Below are 26,998 nucleotides of genomic sequence, written 5' to 3'. Positions count from 1 at the left end.
CGGCGTAGAGTCGAAGAGAAGTGGAGAATTTGGGGATTGGAAGGCTAAACTAGAACTAGAATAGAACTAATTCTAAATGTACAAAAATAAATGCGAGATAAATTGATTATTGATTCGATTGATGATCCTTAATCGACCGTAATCCTCTATATTTATGGAGGAGGGGGGCTGGACCCGTTACAGACTGATCTCCCGGACTAATCCCGCGAATTTAGCTAACAACCGTAGCACAAAACTCGGAACCCTAATTGGCTCTGCGCGCGCGGACCGTCTGGTCCTCAATTTGGTGCTCAACATATGCCCCTGCTTTTTAGTGGAGCTGAGCGAACCAAAAGCAACTAACTCGATGTGATCACATCGGTTCTCTTAGACATCTTGCCACTTACTAGGATGGTACGCAATGGTCTTGGTCCCGATGGTTAACTCAACGGACGTGACCCCTTTAGCTTTGATCGAACTATCAGTCCCAACACCGCCGAGCGTCATACTGGGCCTAGCCAATTCGTCACCTTGCTTTCCTAATTTTCTGAGTGTTCTTGCGTCGCTCCGTAGTCGACCAGGTCTTCTCCTTGCAGGTCGTCTTCCTCCATGGGTGTCGGTACGTCGTTGAGGTGTCCTAGTGTAGTGCGGACGGTCCGACCTCACGGGTTGGACGGTCCGCGCCCTATACGGATGTTCTGGCCTTTATAACCGGACTGTCTACCATACCTGCAAAGAGCGGCATAGTTGTTGTTTATTTTCTGTCTTTGTGGCCGTTTGCTTTTCCTCAATGGCCTGTGGTCTCCATCTCTTTTGCGGTGGTGGGTACTGCGTATGTGTGTCATTGAGTATTTTTTCTGCCTCCTTTTCCTGATTCTCCTTTTCTCTGAGGTGTTGTAATTTTCGCTTTTGCGATCGTGTCAATCGCGATGGGCACCATCGGGGCATGGAGTATTTTCGACTGTTTTGTTGACAGTCGTATCTTCTTTTTTGTTTGTGTTGGCCGATTCACCAAAAAATATCGACCCTTCGTTATTTTGTTGTACGACGACATATGTCGTTCCTATTTTAATGACATCCCCTTTTATCGTACTGTTGGAGGTTGTAGCTATATGCCCCTGCTGGATTAGTCAGCCTTTGGGCCGAGTTGTTCGGCAATCTTGCTGGGCCTATGCTCGTGGACCAGCTTGAGGGGCTCTCAATCAGTCTTGTACTGGAGGCGTCAACCTGTAAAAAAACGATGATTGAGGTGCCCCCCAGGCGGGGTATTGTGGTATCCCGAATGGATATGGTGGCGCGCCCCACATCTGATTCGGGATATATGGTAGCGGTGGCATGTATGTATAATGATATGACATGGGTGTATGTGGAGGTGGAGGTGTCCACGCAGGTGCGTTAGGTCTTAATTGAACATTATGACCTCCCGTCCTTTCCGATTGGTGAGATGGTCCAATCGGCCTAACCTGTTGTCGCTCCTGGGTGGGCAAGTGAGGTCGCTGGGGTCGGCCTTCTTTTCACATATTTAGACAATAATTGATCAAAGGTTGGGCTGGATTTGACCAACTGACCAGCTGCCTTGAACGTGTTAGTTTTCCACGTACCTATTTCTGGTCGTCGTGGTTTGAAGGTACATGGTCGTTGTGGCTCCTTGGCGTTGCCGAACCGTCTACTAAAATGACTCGGACTGTCCGGTGAGGTTTCGAACCATCCGCATCTGTGTATCGGACCGTCCGCGATGCGCAGAACATGTTCCCGCGTTCGACCACCTGTTTGCGATTGCCCCCCAGCGTTTGTGATGGTAACCTTCAGAGTCTCCCCTCCATCATGAGTCTTCTCGGCAACCACCTTCCTGCAAGAAATTCTATTATTTTCATCGGCCTTTCGTGCGTTGCCGATGAGGACTTCCTTGCCTTCACCCTTATCGGTCGTGTCGGGCCGAATTAGGACTTTCTTGCCCTCAAAGTCGATCACATTCATTAGGAAGGGCTCCGTGTCCTCTTGAAATTTCAATCGTCCCTCGTTAATGGCCGATTGGATTTGTCGACGAAACACATTGCAATCATTAGTGGCATGTGAAAATGAGTTGTGCCACTTGCAATATGTGTGATGTTTTATTTCATCGGCGGGTGGAACAATATAATCTATCTTAATGTTGCCATTTTTGGTAACTCGTCGAATATCTTATCGCATTTGCCAACATTGAATGTAAACTTAACCTCCTCTTGTCGTTTCTTTTGAACCGGCTGCAAGGAGGAACAACTGAAGATTTGGCTTGCTTGGGTCAAACCATTTCGGCAGCGTAAACTTCCTTTGATTCATCGTCCGAACTACTTTGATCGCATTCTATAATATGGACATCGTGATGAACCGTTTTGGCTAGTTCTTTGCTTCGGCTTTCACAAGCCAAAGCTATTTTGTGTAACTGTGCTAGCGTAAAGAACTGGACGCCTTCTAATCTCTCTTTTAAATAATAGCTGTGACAGAACCTCTCAAGTCATTAGGCCTACCTACAGTTGTCCTTGTCCATCGGACCTCAGACAACCCTGCAGGTGCACCTGATCACTTGACAAGTTCGGTATTTGTATTCTTTACCTTGCCCAAGAGCGTTTCACCCGTCATGCAGATATTACAACACATCGGAGGTACGAATATGCGGAAGCAGTTACAACAACTTTATTTTATATTAAAGTATAGAAAGAGTAGTATTATTACAGACCAGTAAAATATAAGAGTGCTAGAGTAATATTATTACATATTTTGGGAGGCAAAAACCCCTCCCGATTAACAGTAAAAAGTTTTTAAAGGAGGACACTTCCTCCCGCGGCTTCAGTCTTGGTTTTCTTCCTTAGGCAACACCTTGGAACAAAAGCAACAAAAAATTGCTGCTTCTTCACCTAAAACAACATGGGACCAAGCCCTGAGTACGAAGTGTACTTTTGCAAGTCTTACCCGTCAAAATAAAAGACTCTCAAGGATATGTTGGCTTTAAGGGATTCAAGGTAAGGCTTAATCAAGAATCAAGACTCTGTTTGCAAAAATGCTTACTAATAGTGGATCCTTAAAAATCTAATTTTATTAGCAGGTTAAGTCATTACCTGAGTCTAGAGTTCTTTCTACCCTAGTTCAAGTACTTGACCTATACTAGCCATCTTTTTATCAACCCTTCATGTTCACTGGAATGCTACGTGTAGGGCAGTGACTAAGTCTTCATGTCTGAGAAGTAACGGCGATCTGAATCGATTAATACTCAGCTGAGGATCTCCAATCACACGACATATGTAGCACTTAACCCTTGCATATGTCAACTCGCCACCGGGGTTCTTAAGACCAGGTCAGGTTCACGCCAATCGAGAGCACAGATACACCACCATCCAGCCTCTTGCCACGGAGGGTACACGCTACTCTCGCCATCTCTCCACTCCCATTGTGTGTTATCTTATTCTGGTATTAGTCTGCCCGAGGCAAAGCTTACCCATGATGAGGCATGTGACCAGTTAAAGGGTCCTCGATCAGCAAGCCTACATCGACAAGGTCCTTAATCGACTCAGACGAAGACACTACATCGAGACTCCCTTCTCGTGCAAGTCAACCGCTCGGTCTCAGCTTTATCATTTCAAACCCAAAGTTTGGTACCTGGCAGAGGTACATCTTTTCCGATGTTGAACCCATCACGGCCATGATGGATCCACCATCAAGTTTTATTTTGAAAACATCCCACCCACTTGAAGCATCATCTTTTGTCAAAACAAAACATTTTGTTTTTCTAGAACAAAGCTAAGCATAAGAAAAACCTTTTTATAAAACAGGGGATCAAGGAGAGGTAATCAAATTCTCAAGGAAGGATATGCAGCAATTTGTTTAGCACACAACTCCTATTACCTAATGCATCAAGCAAGTGAGAAAGATTTTAAAATAGCAAGGAGGTGACAATTGCACCGGGGCTTGCCTTGTGTTATAGGTGAGTCAGGCTCTGCTCCACAGATGTCAAAATAAAAGCAGTTCCTGGCCTGGGGTTCTTCAGGTGGTGGTGGTGTAGTCCTTGCTTCTTCAACTTCTATCTCTTCTTCGTTTTCTATATATAGCCATATATAATCATGAATGCTCATGTAATGCTTATGCAAATGCAAAGATAATAAAAGTACATTATCTTAGGCCTTGAATACAATTTTCCTTCACAGATCTCCAGGAAACTAGGGTTTTTGGAGTCAATAGTGAAGTTCATAGGGCACGCTTTATTAGAAGACTAGGGTTTTGGGTTATAGGTGCCAAACATGGTCCAAATCATACCAAACTTTACCCAAGGCTTCTAAAGAACATTTAAAACTTATCTAAAAAGTTTGGTGATTTTTGGGATTATTAATTAATTTCTAAAATTCCCGAAGTATGGGTTTTGGCTATTTTAAATACACCACAATTCCCTATTTGGAATAAAAATCATAAAACTATTTTTATTAAATATTATAGAAATTAGGAGTCTAACAAAATTGGTCTCATATTTTTAACATTTTCCTGGAATTTTTTATGGATTTTCTAAGCTTGGCAGAAAAGAAAAAAGAGAAAATTGTGAACAGTTCTGGGCTAAAACTGGCCCAATATAGCCCACGCCCAGGCGAAACAAGCGCGCCCGCGCCCGCGTGGCGGTTTTGCACCGAAGTCCTTAGCGGCTTGAAAACCTAACAAGGAACCCGCGCACTATTTTCTTGGGTCACTGACAAATGCAAATAAGCCCTCACACTTCTATTTCTTCACACCCCGAGGTCCACGACGGGGAGCGGCGGAGAACCGAGCTCCGGCGAGCCTACAGCGGCCGGATCACTCAACTACCGGTGCTCCTGTGCGGCAGACACCAAATTGAACCCTTAACATTTCCCCTCGCTTAATTGCTGGATTTGAGCTCTACATCACCCTGTCCACAGTGATAGCAGGCACAGTAGACGACAACATGAAGTGTTCCCGGCGATCTAAGAGGTCCTAGCCTAATCAGTCGGGTCGAGAGGCATCAGGGGCAAGTAGGGGTGCTGAAACAAGAGGGCAGAGGACATGAACGGACATGAAGTGCACTGGCCACGGTGAGATCCTTTCTACGGCGGCGGAGAACCGATTTGGGGGAAATCACGAATTGGCGAGCTCTTGTGGATGATTTGAGGCACGAGTTGCTGAATTAGGTGCTTGACTACCTAGCGGAGCCGAGGGTGTGCTCAATTTATAGCGTGATTGAGCGGTGGCCAGTGAATTCGATGGAGACACACGACGGCCAGGAAGAAGAGATGAGTCACCGGCGCGGTTTACCGTGGCACTCACCGGCTAAGGGGCTACAGGGGTCATGAGCGAGCTGTTGCGGCTAGTAGTGACGTGGTTAAAGGCCTGGGGCGTGGCACAATCACGGTGAAGGACGTCAACTCCGGTGATGGCCGTTAGGCCATGTCGCCGACGCAAATGGTGGAGGGACAGCGCGGCCACAGTGTCCCGAACACATCCGCGATGAGATCTTTTTACGGGCGAACGCAATCCACCACCCGACGGCACGAATCACGGTGATCGACGCGAATCTGAGCGCACGGTTAACCGGAGGCGAGGTGCACTGCACCTGATCTCCTTTAGTGCACTGTACCATCAGAGGCTTCATCAGTTGGTCTGACAGAGCTTGTTTGGGGCGAATTTTCTCCAGATTTTGTGTGGTGACTAGATCGATACTCTGCATCAAAGTTGTAGCTTATCAATCCAGCTTGAACTTTGTCACAGGGGTTTTTGCCAAACATTCATTAAACCGAGCTCCACATGGTCCCAAAGTTGATCCTACACACTGTTAATCAGTCTTCAGACTTTAGGCTAACTGCCAACCTAACTTTGGGCCGAATTATCTTCAAAAATTTTCATGACACCAAGGCTTAACCCCTATAGCAAAATTGTACTCCTATAGTAGCTTTACAAGTTTGGTGTGTTGACCCTAGGCACAATCTTTGTATTTTTAGATCTACAAAGCTCCAAAGCTAGCCATATTGACTGATTTTTATACTTAGCCATACATGAGCACTAGAGTGGCCTTTTTGCAATTAGGCCCAAATCTCATTGTTTCATTTGCAAATCTTTAAATATGTGAACCATATGACTTAAGGTACCCTAATTCCATGGTTTTTGCACTTAGGTCCAAAAGTGGGCAACATTTACATATAACCCCTTAGGGTTTCAGTCCAGGGTTTTTCCAGGGGTCTATTTAGGGTTTTTGGTACTTATGGGGTTTGGATGCCACTTAAGTCCATTAATGGTGACATTTTATGATCATCACTAATGAGTTTTGAAGTTTTCTCTTATTTAGGCTTTATTTACTCTTTTAAGCCCAGTTTAGGGTTAAGTACCCTACTCTAGGGTTTTACCCATGACCGGTCACATCAATACAACTTGTTTGAAAATTTTGCCTAGTGAATGCATTCTAAGTGTAACAATCACATGATATGCTAATGCTCATGATGTTATGCTCAAATTTTAGTGGTAGTAACACCAGGGGTGTTACAATAGCGCAATCCATCAAAGGCTAACCCCGCCAATTGTTTTTCTGCTAAATGAATTTGAAAACATCGGTTTCTCGTATCCCGGAATCTCTGGATGTAATCATAAACCGATTCATCTTTCCCTTGTCGTAAGGCCACTAGGTCTACTAAATCTAGCTCGTAATCACCAGAGAAGAAATGGTCATGAAAGTTTTGTTCTAAGTCTCCCCACAACAAAATGGAATTAGGAGGGAGCGTGGCATACCATGCGAATGCAGTCCCTGTTAAAGACAATGAAAATAAATGCACACGATGTTGGCCAGTTCTCCTAATTGTGCTAAGAACTGGTCTATGTGCTCACGTGTGCTCTTTCCTTGGTCACCCGTAAACTTTACGAATTCGGGTATTCTGGTCCCCTGTGGGTATGGGAGACGGTCAAATTGGCTATCATAAGGTCTCCGATATGACTGCCCCCGGGGACTATGCTAACTCTAAGCTTATCTCGGAATGCCCCAGCTATTTCCTCTCTTACTATATCGATGGCAGCTGGTGGGAGACCACTGGCTCTTCGGTCCAATATGGGTGAGGTTGTTTGGACGTTGGTATGTCGTCTTCCCTCCTATTGGCTTGAGTTTTGTGGTGTACTAATATTTGCCCTATGTGGTTCATAGGACTGGTCACCCCTTCCCGGCCTTCTATGGGCCGAAAAGTAGTCTCCCCCACGTGTTTGAAATGGTAAGTTATGGTGCTGGTGCATTGTATAGTGCGATGGGAAGTGTTACTGGGACGGATGAGGATCTAGGTAACAATCCTCCTCAAACAACCCTGTGACGGACCGTCCGGTCGGATACGCGAACCGTCCGGCTACGTGTGCGGACCGTCCGCCCATATGGTCGGACCGTCCGTGATCGTATGCGGACCGTCCGATGGGATAGTTTAGGGCTTGCGTAGCAAGTGGCGGCTTGGACACATATCTCTGTAACTCATTAAAAATGAGACCGACTGTTGCTGGCCCGAACGGTCCGCGCTCACGTGCGGACGGTCCGGACATGCGCAGATCGACAAATTTATCGCCGATGTGCGTGGGAGGCTGTTGTTGCCCAGGGTACATGTCTATCGACATCCCATAAAGGGGTTATGACTGATCGTGACAACCTGTGGCCAATGAATCACGTGTGTATTCCCTCAGTTCAACCTCGTGCGAAGGAAGATTTGTAATGGTAGACTTATCAAGTGCACACACTAGCCTTTTATGATCATTTTGTATATCCCCTACGATACGTTGCATTTGCTCTCGATGTTCGTCTATGTAAGCTTTAAGAGATTGGAGCTCATTGGTGCTACTTACATTGGGGTATTCATAGTAGGTCGGAGCGAAGCCAAATCTGCCACCCGTTGCCGAACGACTTTGTTGTTTCTGTCCACCTTGAAGTCAGCCAGGAATTTCGCCTTTGCTTCCGGGATCAGCTGCTCCTGGCGCTCCTCGAACAGGAGCTGTTCTTCAGCCGGCAAGGTTTCCCATGTCGGCTTGATGATGTTGACGGCGGAAACTTTAGAGCTATCTTTTAAACCGACCATTGAGGGCCGATCCTGATAGGTCTATATGAAATGTCCCCAGCGGAGTCGCCAAAAAGTGTGTTGACACCTTTTCGGGCGCCAATCACTATAACAAGAACCGACGGCGGTGCTCTCTGCATAGGAGCGGACGGTCCGCGACTTGGCGCTGGGGTAGGGTTTCCTGCCTGACGTGCCGGACGGTCCGCGCCCTGGGGCCGGACGGTCCGCGCGTGCTCATGCGCGGCGGAGTTCACCGGTGGTGCCTGGATCTCGCTCCTGTGAGGGACCCTATCGGGGAGGAGAGATCCTAGGTGTTGTCTAGGCTCGACAGGCTGACCTAGACTCCTCTAATCGACGTATAGTCGAAGAGAAGCAGAGAATTTGGGGATTGGAAGGCTTAACTAGAACTAGACTAGAACTACTCATAAATGTACAAGAAATAAATGCGAGATAAATTGATTATTGATTCGATTGATGATCCTTAATCGATCGTAATCCTCTATATTTATAAAAAAGGGGGCTAGACCCGTTACAAACTGATCACACGGACTAATCCCGCGAATTTAGCTAACAACCGTAGCACAAAACTGGGAACCCTAATTGGCTCTGCGCGCGCGGACCGTCCGCACCACCAGTGCGGACCGTCTAGACCGCGGACCGTCCGGTCCTCAATTTGGTGCTCAACACCCACATTCACACCCTTAGCCAATATAACATATATCTTTATATTTTATACTAGGTGAGCGCCCGTGCGTTGCTACGGAGTGAACATGTTACAATAATATACATTAAAATTAAAAAATACTAATTGATACCTTATGTTCTTGTTACCATCTTTTGAAAGTTAAGAATTTTTATATGCATTAAAATCCTTACACATCAAACAAATTCATCATCTATAGTAAAATGCAATGCTCATCGACCACTCAAGTAATCCGTGTTGGTAACCTAAAGCAACCAAAACAAATAGGTTTGTTACAAGGAAATGCAATGCTCATCGACCACTCAAGAAAAGAAAGGCAATGATCAGCAACCACCTTGTGCTAAGGTAGAAAAGAAACAAGCAAAAAATTACAATACAAGGTATCATGCATTACATCTGAGTACAAACACATGTAAGTACACCAAATAGGTTTGTTACAAGGAAACAAAACTTGATGCAATTGGCAGATGAATCAATAATAGTGCACGTCAAATCAAAATTATAAAAGATCAAGAGTTTATATTTTGGATCACAATATCTTGAAAGTGGAGCTACAACATGTTGGTCTACAGGCTGAGAAGAAAAGAACTCCACTTCTAATTTCATAGCTTGCTGGTAGAGCTTGCCATTAATCTCAAGAATTCAACCTAAGATCATGCCTGCATAGGATTTGCTCTACAGAAGTACAACACAGTTAAGTCAGGTTAGTGTTCAAGAATTATTGCTATCACTGAACTATAATATATTAATCATAATAAATGAGATCGTTGTCCTTTACATAAACTTTCACATAACCAAAAGTAAGATAAAATAACACACAACTCAGCCATGTTTCCATATCAGATAAAATAACACACAACCCTACATGACCAGAAGAGCAAATGAAGTACATAAGAATAACATAGAGAAAAGTACTAACTCCATAAGAAAAACAAATGCTTAGTTGATTATAGTTTTTAGTGAAAATGACGAAATGTTCTGCTCTACAGAGTGGGACAGAGAGCAAGACGAGAATAAATATATAAGTTTCTATTTCATCTTTACAACATGCCAATCGAATATTTTAAGCTCCTTTTAATCTACATAACAGTAGTAAACAAGTGCCAAAATAAAACCGCAAGTAGCATATTATTTCCTTTATCCTTCCTCTTAAAATGAGTCGAAGAGAAATATGTTACCTAAGTGCCTGTACAAACTACAGACCAATCAAATATTCAGTCAGCAAAACTTTGCAAATACTTAATTTTCAAGATATGTTTATTTTCCTGGACATGGGTTTACCTGAAAGGGCAACAAATGTTCAAGGTGGACAAACCGCCACAACAACCACAAAGAAGCTTCAGTTGAACCATAAGCAAGCATATAGTTCATCTCCATGAGTATCCTTCCCTGTAAAGATTGCATGTAAATAAATCAAAGAGGCAAACATACAAGCTACTTCATGTGGTTCTTTAGAGAAGCAGAATCCATTGATATAATGAAACAACATTGTCCATGTCTCAAACAAACCTTATCAAGTCTTGCCACTAAGCAAGCAAGTGTTCTCGCACAATAAGTTGTTTCTTTGGGGATGTTGAACCCTAAATGAGCTACAATTCTGATTGCACGTAGAATACGAGCTGTTAATTACATGATCACATTAACGACAATGAACACACACAAAAGTAGAACTATAATAAAAGAAATAGTTAACTTCATATACTCACCACGGTCCTCCTGAAATGAAGTGACAACCGGAATTACAGTACGAACCTATTAAAGGGAGAAAACTGCAAAATCAGCGCAAAAAAGAATGTTCAATAGGTGCAAACATTAAACAAATAAGTACCACAAACCTTGGATTTCTTAATATCTTCAATGCCTCCCAAGTAATCATAGATCTTTTCTGAATATGGGTTAAACAACTGAAGTTTGGAAAAGAAATATATTAAATCAACTACAACATATGAAACAAACAACCAATGTTCTTGTATTATTACTTACTTCCCCTGGGAGAATCATGTATAGTTTTGACTCATAATGAAGCTAAGGATGCCTTGATTTTACATATTCTTGGTAAACATGAAATGAAGGGAAATGGCCAGGTAGATGTTGAAAGGGGTACTACCAAGACTAAGACTAAAAGATCATATTGCTTGAAAGTGACTAACTTCATTATGTCTCAAAAGGTAATAGTATATGTTCAAGCTAGAAAGCCATTACATATAGAACAATGCAACCTAAATTTTCCCATAGCACTTTTTTTGCTTCAGTCAATCCATAATCGACGTCATATATACAGGATAAAATGTAAATTTCTAAATTCTCTTGTCATGAACCACCAGAAATCAACTCTTTGCTAGTGTATTTTTATATGCTCAAAATGGCCCTATGAAAATATGACTCATTAATTCATTTTTTTAAAAGTGGAGCTGTTATACAGCCACACTAATGAAAGGTAACAGAACCATGATTGGAATTGAATCAACATGTCAATTCGTATGGACAACCAAGAAAAGGTTTGAAAGTCTTGTTATTAGTCATGTAAAAATATAACTTAGAACCATCCCAATCTTTTTAAAAGCAATTACATGCAACACACCACTCATTTTCATAATTATGCCATGTCAATTCTTCACGAAACCGTTTCAATCGATGAGTGCAAGATCACCCTGCGTGAAAATATAATCTAGGAACAAAACAGTCATGAGATGAAACAGAGATCACTTGCAATCAAAAAATACAAATTGATCCATACAATGCTATGGAAGTTATAATACCTTTCGGAACTATTGCAGTTGACATCGATTTTTTGGCTTGTTATGAGACAAACACACAAGTAGAGATTCATCTATTGACAGTGTATTATCTCCTTGGGGGATAGGAAGTACAATATTTTTCTCTTGAGATTCCATCCTCGCTAGACAAAAACCTACAATCATTATTACTAATACCTCTTTGCTTGGAGAGAAAATTGAGCAAACATAAATTGGAAAGACAGTTATAGGACATATTGTGGGCAGCATGGCTGATTCATCTTTTTTATACCTTAAATTCTTGGCATCAGAATCATCTCTTTTGGGATAAAAAGTATGAGCTCCTAATACCGAAAAAGGGCATATCTAAACTCTTACATTCAAAATCCACAATGCAAATATCTGCAGCTTTTATTTAAATACCCAAATGGAGAATAACTACATCTAATAGTATCTCTATCCAATGTTTGCATAGAACAGTTTCACGCGCAACATTTCCACTAAATCAATAAAATAGCATGTGCATTGAGAAAAAAGGACCAAAGTTATTGGTAGTGCCATGATCACAAATGGATTCAGATTAGCAAAAATATGCACAGCTCAAAATTCAAAACCCATTAGTAGCAGACACAACAGTGATATCACAAGGGTTTAATTTCTGTACAGTACAGATCAACATCAGGTCTCTAAAGTAAACTAAATTACACAAGCATGCGTGAGTTCCTGAAACGATCAGAAAAGGCAAATTTAAAGTCACCAAACCTCAGAGCTCGCTATGCTGCGTAGAAGTCCTTGAAACACCAGCGAAGAGATCTTTGGCAATGACAAGCAAACCCTTTAAGTCCTTAGCTCCCACTTCCAGGCAATCCTTCAGCAATTCCCCTTCCTCCACCTCCCACTTAATATCCATGAACACCTCTCTCAATGGCCCCTAAACCGCAACAAATGTCACAAATCGACAGAGCAATGTGTGAATCAGAGGCACCACGAGTGAATAGGTCAGTTACCTCTTCGGAGAAGGCGAGTAGAAGCCCGTTCAGAAGCTGCGTGGCGACGTCGCAGATGTCGTCGTAGTGTAGGCGCATCCACTGCGCAGCGTCAGTGGCGGAACGTAAGCGCGAGGCCTGCGCGACAGCGGCGATGAGACGAGAGGCGGCGACTGCGCAGGAGAGGCCGCATCCGATGGCCGAGGAGAAGGCGTAGTGGCGGAGGTAGTCCCAGCCGAGTCCCCACGCACCACGGGACGACAGGAGGGAAGCGATTCGCCGTACACGTGCGGCCGCCGCGGCGTCCCCACGAGCAACACGTGTGATGGCGGCGCAGGAGAGGAGCGAATGGGAGAGGGAGACGAGGGTTGCTGCGTGGCGGAGCGGAACGCGGAGCGCCGAAGTACGTGGGGTTAGAGTAGAGAAAAGTAGGACGAGGACGAAGAGAGGGAGATGGGGTCGCGATGCTCGCCGGCGGCGAATGGCTCCGGCTACGGTCATTGGAGGAGGCCGGTGGAGATCGAATGATTTACTGTATGTGATTATTACTTTGGCGATGCGCACGGGATTCACGCGAGGATGGGGGTGGCCGGTTGGCTGCTGGCGGCGATGCGCACGGGGAGGGAGGCCGGTTGGCGGATCAGATGGCGGAGGCGCGGGGCGCAACGACGGACGGTCGAAATTGGTATAGATGGACGATCGAGATTCGCGCGAGGCAGAACTAGATGTAGGCAGACTATCCCTTACAACCTTAATATAGTAGTCTAGATTAACATAACATGTAGCAACGTGTAATTTGCTAGTTACAGTAGGAATTAAAAAAAGTGTATATATGGATCTACTCGGAAAGACTAAAGGAGTGTTTGGTTTCTAGGGACTAATGTTTAGTCCCTTCATTTTATTCCTTTTTAGTATATAAATTGCTAAATATAGAAACTAATTATTTTAGTTTCTATATTTGGCAATTTTGGAACTAAATTGGAATAAAATCTAGGGACTAAACATTAGTCCCTAAAAACCAAACACCTCCTAATTATTTTGCTCAATTCTAGCTATAGCTTTACCCCAAACCGAAAGTGGCATCCGAAAGATCAATTTATTTTGCACTCCGCTGTTATATCGACGTGCACCACCGTCTTGCCGTCGCTCATTTCCTCCTCGCTCGGCTGCTTGCCTAGGGTTTCACCTGCTACCGCCCCACCTCCAGCCGTCGCTTCAGATCCCGCCGCTGCCGGCGCTCGATCCTACTTCGTTGCTCCTAGCTGATCCCGCTGAGCTCGGATTTGGGCCCTTCCTCCCCGCCGGAACAGCGTCCGGACGCGCGGGGGCAGATCTGGGTTTTGGTGGCCCGCTTGGTGTATGAGAAGGCCTCCAGAGCTTGGAAGTAATGGAGGTGGAGCCGGCGAGGAGGGACGCGGCAGCGCTGGACCCGGAGCTGCTGCAGCTGGCGGAGCTCGCGCCGGGCGCGCTTCGTGAGAACTCCATAGCTGATGCGCTGTATTCGCAGTGGCTCGTGCTACCCGAGACGACCAAGCTGGTATCCTTTTACGCGTCCTGTCGCCTTCCTCGCTTGCTTGCTGCTTTGGTTTGTGCTTAAATTTCCCTGGACTCTGATGTTAGGCTCAGACAAGTTGGAAACATCTTTCGAACGTTTCGTTTGGTGTCCTTTGCGCTGCGGCGCCTACTGGTTAGGTCATTATTTCGTATCGCATTTACCAGCTTGTGACTTAGATGAAGTATGATGATGGACTTTAGTAGATCAAAGTGCAGGGTTCATTTAGTGGTTTGGTTTGTCTTTATTCGTACTTATGTTTCTTTGTCTATGATCTTGTTCTTGGAAGCTCGGCAATGTAAATTTCATTGTAACTGGGCTGACTGGTATATTTCAGTATAATACCACATGAGGCTAAATGTCACTACCAGACTAAAAGCAACTTATTGCCGGGAGTGATCTTAGCCTTATTGAATTACTTTATTGTTATCTACACTACCATTGTTTTTTAAATTTTGGTCATTTGGTGACATGAGCATGTATCATATTTGCAGGAGATATGTGCCATATCAGTGACCTGATTAGTGTCGCCTAAGCTGTGTTTCACGTCAACAATGATATAGGAACTAGCCTGGTGCATGCGAATCTTGTCTTAGTCTGAATTCTTATTTTTATTGCTGTCAGAACTGTCCTTGCATAAATCAGGGCATGTGCCAAACTCTAAACTGAGGCCTTTCTATATAGAACAATAAACCTATGATTTCAGATGACATGTGATTATATTTTATAATAAACCTATCTTATGTTTCCATTTTAGATTGAATTAGATCGTTTATTCTTTATTATTTATCAATTGATGCACAAATACACAAAAGATGGAAATACGAAGAATAAGAGATGTATGACAAACCACAAAAAACAAAACAGTTCACTGATCTCTATAGTTCATCTATCATCTGAAGCATTTGAAGAAGAAAAAGATGAAAATAAGAAACTTCCTGTCTCCTAAATTGTTGAGTTGTTGCCTGTGCTGATGTGCCCTTATTTGTTTGTCGCTAAGCACTAGAGCCTGCAGGCCTGCACCTTGCAGCCATGCAGATCAGGCTGCATGTACGCTGGCTTCTGGTGGGCATGTGCACCAGTGCACGTCCATGCTCCACTGCAGCAGCACACTGGCACTGCCTGTTGGTGCTTGGCCCTTCCGCATGAGATGAACAACAGAACAAGCGCCTCTGACCGTCGGAGCAATGATTTCAAGTCGGTTGACTTGCTAGTCGATCCACCCGGGCGATCAGGCGACTAATAACGATAAGGACGACAATTAGGTCGACTAATCAGGTCCTAATCGACCTGGTCGCAGTCGTCCTGCATATTTACAGGACCTATATATATAGCATATAGGAGGCTATACCAAACATAGCGAATATGGATATTGAATACTGGAACTGGACAATTCAGATTTCAGACCATCAGTCAGTCACTAACTCGCTACTGCACGTTCAACAGCTGCTGCATGTTCATGGCGCCAATCCCTCTCTACACATACACAAGGAATGGAAGAAATTGAGGCATAGATCGCAGTCGCACAGTGGGAAGCAGAGGGGAGCAAAGGCGCGCAACAGGAAACAGAGGTGAATTCAAGAGCGCAGAGGGGAATTCAAGAGGGGAACAGATCTTCAGACGATGTACTCATCTTGCCGCTGCGCAGGCTGCTGGGTCGCCGCCGCCGCCGAGAGGTCAGAGAGCAGCCGCTGGAAGCACCGCCGGAAGAGGGCAGACGCCGGAATCAAGAGAGAGGGCAGCCATTGGAATCAAGCAGAGAGGGCACAGGGCAGCCGCCGGTAGAATAGAATAGGGAGCAGCATTATTTAACTAAAACCCTAACAGTAATGGCCTAATGGGCCTTATTACCGGTCGTCCAGCCCACATCCAAATCAGGCCTTAAAAAGAAACTAGTCGTCCCCACCCTAATTGGGGCGCTTAGTCGATGAATAGTCAGACGACCAGACAATTAGTCGACCTGATCGAGTCAGACTTCCTAATCGCACCAATAGAACCGACTTGACCGATCGCGATTAGTTGGACGACTTGAAATCATTGGGTCTGAGTCTGAGACGGCTGGCTTGGATATGAACAAGCACAAGCCACAAGCAAATGGAATGCTGGATCTTTGGGAGTTGCTGCATTTTCTTTGGTTGATCAAACAGAGTAATTTGACCATGGAATATAGTGGGTCACTGGTGCGACACCGCTTGTTGTGGCCCTCAATTTTGGTGGCACCGTCCCCATGCCCCTAGGGATGAGTCTAATTGCTGTATAAGTAGAGTTTAAGAGAGTAGCTGGTGGTTGATTTATGGTTGATACTACATACTAGTGAGATGGTCTGAGCTTTATGAGCAGATTGTATGTGTTGGGTATGCAAACATGTGCATTCCTGTTGATGCCATTTTTGTGGTGCTACACTATAAGAACCACTGTTTTCAAGTTGTCCGATTAATCACGATTAATCGTCCAAGTCGGTTTGGACCAATCGTGATTAATCGTCCAAGTCGGTCAGTCAGAACAACCAGCAAGTCGTCCGACTTGAAAACAATGATAAGAACACTAGCTTAAGACGGTTAGATATGCTTGTCTCCAATTTGGGTTAGTTTTTGTTGTCCATCATTTCTGCAAAGTGCTGATTGTGGGGGCCTAGTGCATGTGTTGATTCTACCTTTTCAATAGCATTACGATAGAGGGCACACAGGATACTGATTTTGCTGCTGAGTCCTTTTGAGTTGAGAGTGTGTGCCGTTGCTTTGATTGTTCTCAAGTGCTCCTTGGTAGCTTAGTTTATGCATGCTCGCCTGATCGCCCAGGTGGATCGACTAGCAAGTCGACCGACTTGAAATCATTGGATGAGTGTGAATGTGGGTTTGGAACCAACAGCCATGGTTTGAATTCCCATTTATACATAATTTTAGCATTTGTACTATTTAAATGTGGGGGAGCACCGAGCACGACGACGGTGGAAACCATGGAACTGTGGAAACTGACGCTTTAACTTAGTAGAGATAAGTTAGGTATCCTGTCTGTGCCTAGAAAATGCAGACCTTCTGTAATTTGTTATTGTAAATTGTTGATTTCTTCTTTCTCCGTGTTTATGTGAATGATTTGAAACTCCGCAATGTACTCCCTCTGTTTCAAATTATGTCGTTTTGGCTAGTCTAGATTCATTATTTTACTCTGTATCTAGACATAGTGTATATCTAGATGTATAACAAAAGCTATGTATCTAGAAAAGTCGGAACAGAGGGAGCAGATAGGAAGTCAAATACATAGTTTCTTACAGTGTTCATACTTCATGTACCTTAGGTGAAGTCTTTGATTGATGATGCAAAGACTGGTGCTGTGCTTAATGTTGCTGGAAGCTCTGCTAGCACAAATGCTGCTTCAAGTAGTTCTCTACCTTCGATGTTTCCTGCTGGTAGTGCTCCACCACTTTCTCCTAGGAGCACGTCTGGTTCCCCTCGTGTTATGAGACGAGGATCTGGAGCTGGACCATCATCCTTGGGCTCTCCATTAAAATTAGTTAGTGAACCAGTAAGAGAAGTTATACCTCAGGTATTTTGCACCTGTCCTTGTAACCATTATTGAAGCTTTTGTTGCTACTGTCATTGTTTAAGCGGAAAATTTTCGTGGACCAATATGTTTTATAGTTTTACTTCAAGAATGGGCGTCCTCCCACAAAAGATTTGAAGGAGCAGTGCTTATCAAGAACAGATCACCTATTTTTTGGTGGTGGGGGACTTCAAGTTCAAGGTGAATATGGTTTCAAATCTTATTTCTGCCATTGCAATGACTTCTGAAGCTGATATACTTGTCCATACCAGAATTCAGATCGGTCACGAAGGACATATGTAAACTTCCTTCATTCTTGTCTAGTGTCCTTTTCAAGAAAATCGATGTTGAATGCACTAGAACTGTCTCAAGGTATGATTTCGACATCTGAACCCAAGGTCTATGGTGATGCCCATGTAATGATTGAAAAATCCATTTGAGGAACTATAGTTACTTCTATATGTCAGCCTAGTGTCTCCTTATCCTGTTTCAGTTTGTTCTTTATTCTTTAGTGTGTTGGTTTCTTCTGTGTCCTCCCTGAAGCTTGTAAACTTGCTAAATGCCAGTTCTACTTGATTAGGATCAGAATTGTGTTTATGCCTTTTTACTTCCTTTGCCACTTGTGGACAAACATTATTCTTAACTTTTGCCACAACTTATCATTGGTTTTCAGCACTTTAGTTGGATATCACATGTTGACCATTAGCTTTAAGCCATCACATGGTTCTTTAATCAACCATGGGCTGTTTAAGTACTAAAAGGACCATTAAGACAATAATGAGGTTGCTATCTTGTATGCTCCCCCACTCACAAAGCACCAAAATTTAATGTGTTTTTTGGTTTGACCTAAGTCAAACTTTGCTCTGTTCAAGTTTATAGAAAAAACACACCAACATCTACAACATCAGTTTTGTTATTTAGTTTCATTAAGTCCACCATGATAGTGCATTTATTTGGTATAGTAGATGCTAAACCCTCTTATTCTAAATGGCGTTTAAGACTTGTGCACACATATTAAGAAAGTAGATCAAATGACCTTGCTGCCCTTCGTTATTCTGCATTGGGAAAGAGGGATGAAAACAGATACTTATTCGGATACCAATTTTTTGGTCTTTTTTTAATTGTGAATAAATAGGATATAGAAACGGCTATGCAAGTTTAAATTCTTGTTTTCAGCATTGAACTTGTAAAGATTCATAAAAGGTAAACTTCAAATTTATCATATATCTTCTCAAATGCTAGATATAAAATTCGGATACAGATACATATATTTTTTTCACCTTTTTTGTTGTAGGGAGCAAATAATGTATAAAAAAGTTATGCAAAATTGTATTCTTATTTATAATAATGTATTTGATTTTGATAACATAAGAAAAGATTAGCATAAAATCTATTTTGAAATATTAAATTTGTTCTAACTATTTGGATACCCATTTTCATCCCTAGTTAGAGTATTGACATTTATTAAGGAAGAAAAGGGTAAAAGGTGCACAAAAGTTCAAGGTTGACTTGCATTTTAAGAATAGTTGAGAGGGCTAAAACGACCTTCTTTTATAATTTTTCCTTTTGGGCATTATATTTTCCATACATTTTCGAAGCTAGAGACTTTTGACTTGAGAAAATAAAACACCTGACATTTTGGAATGGAGGGAGTATACATTTTGATTAGTTAGTTTCATCTTTGTTCATGCAAGTCCTTACAATTTTAGTGGTGTATATCATGCTTGGCTAGTGCCTGGACTTTTGGGCATGTCATTTCAAGGCTAGGTGTTAGGTTCTCCATTATTGGCTGAAAGCTGCATTGATCTGTATATTGTTCTTCAAAGGAATTATATAGGTTACTGATTACACGGTCTAGCAACGTTGCCATTGCAAAAAACATCGATACATGCAGAAGTGGTTTATGTTATCCCACTTCCTCCTTGAATCATTGTTGCTAGCTTTTCTTTGATTTTGTTCATACCTATAATGCTAGATTTTACCTTAGCCACTGGTTTGGAACCTTTTGTGTTGCAGGCTTCATGATTTCCTGAATTTGTTTATTAAGAGAAGTGTTACAGCTTCTAGCTTACCTTTCCCCTACCAGTGTCAGATCTAACATGCACTATAGCTTTGATGGTAAAATTTGACATCACTCAACTTCTGCGTTGTTTCATAGTTTCTTAATTATTATCTGGGAATGTGATTTTGTTTAGTAATGTTTTATTTGGTATGAACAATTAGGGAAACAAATGCGTCAATGAACCCAGTGACACACACTACTTCATTTAGTCGGTAAATACTAGAAAACAAGAAAAGCGAAACACTATTAGATGGTGATAGTGTTCAGTGTGGAAGAGTGGGTTTTGGGCTGACCCGCCTTTCACCAAACTTGCATCTTTACATGTGATAAATTGTAATTTGTACTAGTGATTAATGATTTTATATGTAAAATTGCAGTCTGTTTACCTCTAACACTGATTGTTCTGAAGAGCGTTGATATTCCATATCAGATTTAAGCAGGTAGTCTAACTCTATCTAAACACAGGGATGCATTTGTTGAGTACTGGATTAACGACAATAAGGTTACAATGGATATGGCTAGTCAAATATTTGAAATATTAAGAAAGCCAGGTTACACATATCTCACCCAGGTCAGTTATTTCCTTCTGAATTTTTTCAGTGCTAACATGGGCATAGATTTTAGCTTTGTCATTCTGAATTCTTTCATACTGATGGGAAAAAAGTTATATTCCATGTACAGGATGACTTCAAGCCTGTCCTGAAAGAACTACTGGCAACACACCCTGGCTTAGAGTTTTTACAAGGGACCCCCGAGTTTCAGGAGAGATATGGTAATTCCTGGCTCCTGCTATCCAAAATCCAAGTGAATTAGCGGACTTGAGAATTAATTCTTCACTCCAATTTACACTTCATAGTTGTGCTTTTCCATGCTTTTTTTCTTCTATTTCTTCAGAAATGCACATATGAATGGCAAGCCTTTTACTTAGTGGTACAGCAGCATCCTTACAGTGTTAGGTGTTTACAGCTGATTGATCTTTTGCTAGGCATTTTTTAAATACGATTTTGTGGGCTCTTATGTGTTTTTGCAGTAAGGCTGTCTGTCACAAAGACACAGACACATAATATGATACCTCTTCATTTAAAGTAGCTGTAGTGTAGTGTGACAGCCTTGTCTTTCACTTCGTGGTCTTGCCATAGGAATTTACAAGCAATCGTGGCAACCCTGATTTGAGTTCTTTCCCTCAGCTATTGGAAAATGCTGGTAGTCCACAAGTGTTGGTTGCATGAAATCTGGAGCATTACCAACCATCATTAAAACTAACTCAACTATCTATTTTGTTTTAAGATCAGATTTGCTGAATGTTTTGAACTGTTGCTAATGTTTGCTGTGTCACATTCATTTCTTGATGTTTTCTTCAGCGGAGACTGTAATATACAGAATCTTTTACTCCATAAATAGATCTGGGAATGGTCATCTGACTCTGAGAGAGCTCAAACGTGGAAATTTAATTGCTGCACTTCAGCAGTTAGATGAGGAAGAAGATATCAACAAAGTGTTGAGGTAATCAATTGTTAGAATACAATTGTTTGGAACTGGTTGGTGCATGCAACTTAATATGGTATCAAACCTAGATGTCTTGAGTTCAAATCCTGGTTAGCGCAATTAAATAAAATAATTGTTGCTTGCTCTCAATTCTCATTCCACGTCTTGGGTGAGAGAGCCTCGACATGAAGGAGGAATATTAGAATACAAGTGAATTGTCTACCTCTCTCTATTAGCTTAAGCTTTTGGGTTGAACTGGTTGGTGCTATGTCTATTCATTGCGTATTACCATGAGTTCTGAGCATAACTGAGGTTTTCATCACTATTTATCATGATGCAGTTGCACACATGCATTTTTGCACTCCCTCTGTTTCAAATTGTAAGTCATTTTGTTTTTTAATTCATAGTTTTTTTACTGTACATCTAGACATATCGCATGTTTTTGTGCATAGCAAAAGCTATGCACCTAGAAAAACGAAAACAACTCACAGTTTGGAACGGAGTACCTTTCCTGTGCTTCCATTTGTTTTGTGTGGATTACATTTGTTCACTGTTTTCTTTATATAGTCTTAACTGTGTATAACGTTTACTGAGTTAATAATCTTGGATCATGGTGCAGATATTTCTCATATGAACACTTTTATGTGATCTACTGCAAATTCTGGGAGCTGGATGCAGACCACGATTTTTTGATTGATAAGGAAAATCTCATCAAATATGGGAACCATTCGTTGACCTATAGAATAGTTGATAGAATTTTCGCACAGGTTAGTCTACTCAATTTTAGCATCAAAACCTTAGCCCTTTATTACCAAAATGTTGTGCTTTGTGTCCTTATATTGGCCCTTTTACTGCTTTTAGATCCCAAGGAAATTCACAAGCATGACAGAAGGAAAGATGGGTTATGAAGACTTTGTTTACTTTATATTATCAGAGGAAGACAAATCATCTGAGCCTAGTCTTGAATATTGGTAAGTGGTAGCTGTGTTCTGAATAGTTGTATGTATTTTTTTTGTAGAACTGTTCCTTTTTTCTTAATGTGATAAGATAATTCCACCTTACAGTTTATAATCTTAGGATACACTTGGTCTGAGGAATGAGTTGATCCATTATCATGTCACACCTTTTTTGTTTGGTTTGTGTAATAGAATGGTTAATCCGTCACCACCTCATTCCTCACAAACAAGTAATTAGTATGCCAAGGAATTGGTTGATTCCACTTCCACCAAAATTCATGGTATATGCACGAGGCATGGGTTGATTCCACCAAAATTCATGGGATGAACTCATGATGCACCGGCTCATGTAATATGAGGTGGTTCCTCAAGCCAAACACTATAATAATGTGTAGTGGAAGCATGCAATCCTTTTCTCAAGGCTGGGGCGTCCAGCATATTTTATGTTGTCATGTCCATGCCCTACCAAATGCTCATAATTAATGTTGGTCTGGTCCTGGTGGACTCCCACAATTTTTTTTTGTAATCTTGACAGTTGTTACTCATAAATTGCCAAACATGCAATTTGTCTCCATTTTTTTTAAAAAGAGTAGATTCAGTTTTTTTAGGAAGGCATTGCTTTTGTATAATATTTTTTCCTGTATATATTCATACAACATATACATTATTCTGCACTCCATTTAGACTTCAGCACAAGAATTAAGGTGAGGGGTACAATGACTATGTTGCCCATTTAGACTTTGTACCATTGATAGAGTTTAATGTACTGTTTGGTTGGACATTTGGCGTGAGATCCGATCGGTGTCAACAAATCACTTTAGGTTGTGTCTGCTTGTGATGTGCTGGTATCAGGTGCTCTGCAAACGAAGACTGGCTTAGTAGAATTGCGAGTATGCTCCCCGTCCAGCGGGATCAGATAACACTAGATGTGGAGTGAACCAAACAGATCATGTAATCACTTATTCCATTTTGGATACCGCTGCATCTTGATTCCTTTATGTTTGCATTAACTATCCTACAACCAAATAGCACCTAATATGGGTAGCAAGTGTATCACATTGATCAGTGTCATTTAGGTAGGGGTATACATGGAAAAATGGAGCAAAAAGGTGCATTAGAGTTATCATGGACCTATATTTGTTGCATGATGCGTTTGAGAGATGGTTGAATGGACATATATTTGGTATTGGAGGGAGTTGTTGTGATCTATTACCTTATTCTATCTTTGCTATACACATTGTATATCTCAGGTTACAGTTGTATTTTTATTGAAATATGGGAAACAACTTTCGCAGGTTTAAGTGCATCGATCTTGATGGTAATGGTATTTTAACTTTCAATGAAATGCAATTTTTCTACGAGGAGCAATTGCACCGAATGGAGTGCATGGCACAAGAGCCTGTGCTTTTTCTGGACATATTATGCCAGATGATTGATATGATTGGACCAGAGGTAGATTCTCATACATATTACATAAACGTTTTATCTGGGCTTGATAAATATTTTCCTTTCTACAGAATGAGAGCTATTTAACTCTACGGGACTTAAAACGGTGTAAACTCTCAGGAAACATATTCAATATTCTTTTCAATCTCAACAAGTTCATGGCATTTGAAACTCGTGATCCATTCCTCATTCGCCAGGTGATTATAATCCTTAATAAACTTTAGATTTGCTGCCAAGTATTAAGTTAAATAATTGGCTAATGTTTAATTGTAGGAACGTGAAAATCCAACTCTAACTGAGTGGGACCGGTTTGCACATAGAGAATATATTAGATTGTCCATGGAAGAAGATGGTGAGGATGCTTCAAATGGAAGTGGTGATGTGTGGGACGAATCACTTGAGGCTCCATTCTGAATGGCGTAAGTGTTTGCTAAATATTGTCCAATGGATCTAGGAACACAACATGATAAGATAGCTAAATTAGTTTTGTAAGGCTACATCATGAAATGATATAAACACCATGAAATTTTACAGAGTATATATAGGACACCTTATTTATTTTGTGCAATGGGCTTATATCTTTTGTGCAATGTAGGGAATATTGCTCTAGGGACTAGGATTCTCTTTCAATTAAATCCTGACATGTTCATACCTTCTATACACCTTAGATTTCACTATAACAGGCTTCAAGACCAGAAATAGCATGGAGTTTTGGGGGTTCAAAACCAGAACTGTCACCCAATGGTTTGCTGGTTGAATGCTGATTGAATACATGAGTGGAGAGTGCTTCCTTGCTTAGTTTTTGCATTTTGTTTTCCTGAACTATGATTAGGATAACAAAGTTACAAATCTGAGATATTTTTTTTTCTCGAATCATGTAGGAGAACTGTGTCATTTCATTAAGAAGAAAAAAAAGGAAGCCACCTTCCCCGGGGGAGGGGTGGGATGGGGTTAGCACAAACTCACACTTACTGATTATCAAAACCAGACACGACCCTAAGTGGTCCAGATTTTAGGATAAGGTCCTGGAGGGTTAAAGCCCCAGCCAGGCACCACATTTGCCCTTCGGCGACCACTGCTTGCACTACACTCTGAACTGCAGGCCTTAAAACTTGGAAAACACATGCATTCCTATACTTGTGGTCATGTTCCTAGTTTTTTTAAGCATAAATATACTTGTGGTCATGTGCATAGTTTTTTGTTGTATATTTTATTTTCTGTTTACAGGTCTTGCTGCATGAATTTGGTTGGACATGGATGATTATGGTTGTGAAGCGGAAGGATTGTAAATTTGGTGGCTACCCTGTTGAGGCCATTGTAGGCTCACAGCAGATTCAGTAACATCAAAGGCTACTTAAAAGTTTTACTGTGCAGATCTGATTCAATATTTGTCAGTTATCTTGTTGGGCAAACATTTTTGCTTTGCTGGAAAATTGGGGAGGGAGGTTGGTGGGGGCGCCCTGCAGTTTCAAGGCAACAACCTCAGCAGTCATCAACGGTCGACTCCATTTGTGTTCTGATTGATCCTTAGGTGGATATCTGTTATTCAATTGTGCGCAAATTTTGGGGCTGAACTGTTAATGTTTGGCTGCTATTTCTTTGTTAAATCTTGGAAGCGCAGGCTACCAATTCCATCACACAACTAAGATCATGGCATGTAGCTTTCAGGTTCTGCTTTCTCATCAGCATGGTGTTCTGTAGTTGTGTTGCCATTCTTGGTGCATCTTGGGAGGAATGATCCGTGACCTTGAAGAATGGATACTTAGTCATTTTGTAACATTACCGAGAAGCAGTGGATTGGGTGCATAGTAACACAGGTTGTAACGTTACCGAGAAGCTGTGGATTGGGTCCAATTTTTGTTAAGGTGTAAATTTGGAGAATATTTTAGGTTATCTTACTTGAAAGTGCTTTGCGCTTTGCGTATTGAGCTACTTATGTCGTGATGCGCTGAAACTCCATGTGTGTATTCTTGTTGTATTTTCCATTTTGTCAAGGATCATGTTTTCTTGCCTATATTTTTCATTTTGTTGGCTCGGTTCTCGCAACATTTGCACCTGCAAGAAACGGCACCTAGTATTGTTTGGTTTGGCAAGTCAACCCATTCTAGATGGATTATAATTAGTGAGATTGTTCTCGGCAGGTAAGAAATTGCCAAGTACACAATTTAACTTATATGCTTTGATCATGTTGTCGCCTCAGCAATCATTGCCATGTATTCCTGGGCTCCTAGCATGTCCTTGTATCTTCTTGCATAGTTCCCATCTCAGACTCTCTAGAGTCATCGACTATATTCCTCATTTATATTTATCCTTTACAAGCTTTTATATTTACCTTACAGACTTATTTAAAAGATTTTCTTCTCTATATCTTATTTCTATATAACATTGTTCTCTGTATGTCAAAGACCTATGTTAGGGATATGTTTTACTCTAAATTTTTAAATATATGTATTTGTCCTATCCTTAAATGTCTTATACATATTTTGGTTTTGCTTAATTTGTTGTCTAAAGTATAAAAATAAATAGGGAAGAAGAGAGAGTCTATATATAGAGAGAACGGAAGAACATCCTCTATATTTAGTGAGTGTTTTAGAGAACACAAGTGAAACGCACAAAGAAAGGAATCTTCTCTAAATATAAGTTACATGACCTTTACACGGTGTAGTTGGAGTCAGCCTAAAAGGGCTATGAACTTATCTCTAACTCTTAATTGTCCTTTTTCATTTATATGGTAGTCAACTATACAACCACATTTGGGAGAGCTCTACTATGTAATTCTTCAACCTAAGTCTTTGATGGAGCGACTCTATTGGATTCTTACAATGGAGTCTATTGGATTCTTACAATGGAGCAGGGTGAGGAATTAATAGTCTATTGGATTCTTACAATGGAGCAGGGTGAGGAACTAATGAGAATAGATTCTCTATTGACCCTCCATCACAACAGAACAAGAAACAAGATGGAACATATTTAGCTCTCAGTTCCTAGCGTAAAGCGTAAATAGAGTGATTCTCTCTTGAACTCCACCCGAATCAATTGTTATGTTAAATGTTTGACTAGTTAATAGCGATTCTCTTCGAAGAAAAGAAACTAAAGCTGGAGCTCTCCCAAACGACATCTACCTAATTACTAAAAGACGATGGTTATACAACCATTGCTTTTGCCAGTTGCAGTCATTTATGTGTTTGTTCAATTACCGTCCGACATCTGACATTTAACATGAAGGGACCTCGCCGATGTGACGACAAAGTCTATCTTTGGAAAATCTCATGGGATGCAAATTATGTAGTTTGTTGCTCATTTTTCTCTAGCATCATGAACTAACACTAATGATCTATGTGCACATTTGAGTCAGAACAAGGAGTTAAGAATTTATGAGCCAGGATGTAATGCATGGCTGAATAGAACCATAAGAGATGCAATGGCCATACTGTAATGAAGGGTCATGCAACATGTGAGAGAAACAGAAGGGATTCGGGTCGCCATACAAATCGTGCTATCCGCACTAT

The 26,998-nt window shown here is 41.6% G+C and overlaps 2 protein-coding genes across 3 annotated transcripts; one reads left to right on the top strand and one right to left on the bottom strand.

Moving 5' to 3' along the window:
• Positions 1-12,215: 12,215 nt before the first annotated feature.
• On the bottom strand, positions 12,216-12,949 carry LOC103643459 (uncharacterized). The gene is made up of 2 exons (XM_008666660.2): positions 12,470-12,949; positions 12,216-12,393 (listed from the first exon to the last, which is right to left on the bottom strand). The coding sequence occupies exons 1-2, from the start codon at positions 12,947-12,949 to the stop codon at positions 12,226-12,228; spliced, it is 648 nt and encodes a 215-aa protein (XP_008664882.1). The 3' UTR covers positions 12,216-12,225.
• Positions 12,950-13,477: 528 nt separating this feature from the next.
• Positions 13,478-25,519, top strand: LOC103643458 (serine/threonine protein phosphatase 2A regulatory subunit B''beta). Of its 2 annotated transcripts, none has more exons than XM_008666659.4 (13): positions 13,478-13,985; positions 17,295-17,543; positions 17,639-17,741; positions 17,813-17,912; positions 20,068-20,173; positions 20,284-20,374; positions 20,964-21,105; positions 21,707-21,854; positions 21,949-22,058; positions 23,339-23,495; positions 23,561-23,686; positions 23,763-23,908; positions 24,717-25,519. In XM_008666659.4, the coding sequence occupies exons 1-12, from the start codon at positions 13,836-13,838 to the stop codon at positions 23,901-23,903; spliced, it is 1,623 nt and encodes a 540-aa protein (XP_008664881.1). In that variant the 5' UTR covers positions 13,478-13,835; the 3' UTR covers positions 23,904-23,908; positions 24,717-25,519. The 2 variants fall into 2 exon arrangements, with proteins under 2 accessions (XP_008664881.1, XP_020402351.1); XM_020546762.3 differs by having other exon boundaries at positions 13,542-13,985; positions 14,495-17,543; positions 24,717-25,512.
• Positions 25,520-26,998: the final 1,479 nt, after the last annotated feature.

Source organism: Zea mays, chromosome 1, assembly GCF_902167145.1.
Source record: "Zea mays cultivar B73 chromosome 1, Zm-B73-REFERENCE-NAM-5.0, whole genome shotgun sequence".
NCBI classification, from domain to species: Eukaryota; Viridiplantae; Streptophyta; class Magnoliopsida; order Poales; family Poaceae; genus Zea; species Zea mays.
This window is presented reverse-complemented; position numbering and strand designations above follow the sequence as displayed.

What these genes read in the sequence shown, in the direction of transcription:
- LOC103643459 (XM_008666660.2), bottom strand. Translation starts at nt 12,949, where the DNA reads ATGACCGTAGCCGGAGCCATTCGCCGCCGGCGAGCATCGCGACCCCAT. An exon ending in TACTCGCCTTCTCCGAAGAG is followed by an intron (nt 12,394 to 12,469) that starts GTAACTGACCTA and finishes GTTGCGGTTTAG; the next exon opens with GGGCCATTGAGAGAGGTGTT.
- LOC103643458 (XM_008666659.4), top strand. Translation starts at nt 13,836, where the DNA reads ATGGAGGTGGAGCCGGCGAGGAGGGACGCGGCAGCGCTGGACCCGGAG. An exon ending in TTGATAGAATTTTCGCACAG is followed by an intron (nt 21,855 to 21,948) that starts GTTAGTCTACTC and finishes TACTGCTTTTAG; the next exon opens with ATCCCAAGGAAATTCACAAG. An exon ending in ATCCATTCCTCATTCGCCAG is followed by an intron (nt 23,687 to 23,762) that starts GTGATTATAATC and finishes GTTTAATTGTAG; the next exon opens with GAACGTGAAAATCCAACTCT.